Source organism: Miscanthus floridulus, chromosome 14 (assembly GCF_019320115.1).
Source record: "Miscanthus floridulus cultivar M001 chromosome 14, ASM1932011v1, whole genome shotgun sequence".
Classification (NCBI taxonomy): Eukaryota; Viridiplantae; Streptophyta; class Magnoliopsida; order Poales; family Poaceae; genus Miscanthus; species Miscanthus floridulus.
In genome coordinates this window covers 18,930,107-18,931,942 of record NC_089593.1, presented here as the reverse complement: position 1 = coordinate 18,931,942, position 1,836 = coordinate 18,930,107, and the positions used below count along the sequence as shown (strand labels likewise).

General features: G+C 47.5%; 1 protein-coding gene across 1 annotated transcript; it reads right to left on the bottom strand.

The window, feature by feature from the left end:
* Positions 1-1,065: 1,065 nt before the first annotated feature.
* Positions 1,066-1,404, bottom strand: LOC136503134 (uncharacterized mitochondrial protein AtMg00310-like). The gene has a single exon (XM_066498309.1). It carries the CDS (start codon positions 1,402-1,404, stop codon positions 1,066-1,068), a length of 339 nt encoding a protein of 112 aa, XP_066354406.1.
* Between the last annotated feature and the right edge of the window lie 432 nt (positions 1,405-1,836).

Here is a 1,836-nt window from a genome sequence, read left to right as displayed (position 1 = left end):
AATCAGATTCCAGGACCATCGGAATTTCCGGCCATCTCATCGCCAAATGAATACCCTCCAGGCATGCTTCAGCTTCGGCTTCTTCTGCATCCCTGCAATGAGATAAAATGTGCCATGCAGTCAGTTTCAAAGAGCCCTGCCGATCTTAGATCACGACTCGCACCGCAGCATCAACAGATAACTGATTAAAAGCTGCATCAACATTAATCCTGAAGACACCCTGCGTCGGTGGCACCCAATGCCTTGTCCTCGCAACTACTGACGGCCTCTGAACATTACTGGCAGCAGACTCAATACAACGTTTCCCTTTTGTATCCATGTACACAGCCTGTTGTCGGATATTATTCAGGGAAGACATATATCTAGTTAGGAAGCTAAGGGTGTTACCGAGCTGCCTATAAAAGGACAGATATCCTCATGGATGACTTTATTTCGCACACTCCAAGTATGCCAAAAGAGCATGAAAACGTTTGGCAATACCTCCACAGAATTATTGTGTATCAGCATTATCATCCACTCTGCGTCAGCCTTGGCCAATTCCTGCTGTGACGGCAGCATCCAGAATTCTCTCATAGCTTGCCGCAGAGCCATAGTATCCGGACAAGCCACTAAGGCATGATAAACATTTTCAGCATCTTGCCCACATAGCTGACATACGTCCTGTTGCTCAAGATGGCGGTGTTTCTTATTAACACGAGTAGGCAGTCCATTGTTAACAGCATTCATAGCAAAGACACTAACCTTGGATGGCACATGAACCTGCCACAATTTCTTCCACCCAGCCCGTCCTTGATCAGAGTTGGAGCTGCTCCCAATGTTACCAGCCCCATTGAAATTCCGGACAGCTAGCCTGTACGCACTTCGAACAGAAAAAATACCCGTTTTTCTTATAATGCCAGGCCACAAAATCCGCAGTCTCCTGATCAGGCAACTTAATTTTAAAAAACTCTGCAGCATCACAAGGAAAAAAGTACCTTCGAATGGCCGTTTCATCCCAAGATCCGCTGTCATCGATGAGATGGTGAACCCACCGGAGCCGACAAGAACGTCTGGGACCGATCGGCTTCAGGCCATACCCTCGCGGCAGCCAGTTATAGCTCCAAATCTGAGTGGACTCTTACCATCACCTATCTGATGTATAACGCCCTGCTTCAGCAACTCCAGCACATACTCAATAGCTCGCCACGTCTGTGATGCATCACCTGCCGGCGCCCGATCCAGCAGTTTACTGTTAGGATAGTATTTCCAAGCATGTCGAGCGAGCAATGCTTGATTCATCAGCCGGAGGTCCTTGAAACCAATACCACCAAAACCCTTCGGCATCACCAACTTCTCCCATGGAATCCATTGCACCTTCCTGCGGCCCTTCTCAGCACCCCACCAGAAAGCACGAATCTGCTTCATGAGTTCATCACACAAGGTCAGTGGAAGCTTAAAGACACTCATAATATAAATTAGCAAAGCCTGAGCAACCGATTTGATTAACACCTCCTTTCCTGCTGCAGATAAATATTTCTCCTTCCAGGCAAACATTCTCTTATGAAAACGCTCCTCCAGTGGTTGGAACAGCCCTCTACGAACCCAGCCATTTGGAGTAGGCAAGCCCAAATACTTGGCCTCAATTCAATTCTTTCCACTCCTAAAACTGAGCTCACTTGGTCAGAGGCATCCTGCTCCAGATTTTCATTTACCAGCAGTGAGTGTGACGGAACCGTTCAACAATTTATACAAGCTCAAGCATGGCTGCCCTCGCTTAACATGTTGGCACGCACACACTTGCACTTATATAAACCCGGTAGTCTGCCAAGTGTCACGAAGGACCTCGGTAAATCAACA

Coding starts and splice junctions, on each gene's coding strand:
- LOC136503134 (XM_066498309.1), bottom strand. CDS start 1,404: ATGAAGCAGATTCGTGCTTTCTGGTGGGGTGCTGAGAAGGGCCGCAGG.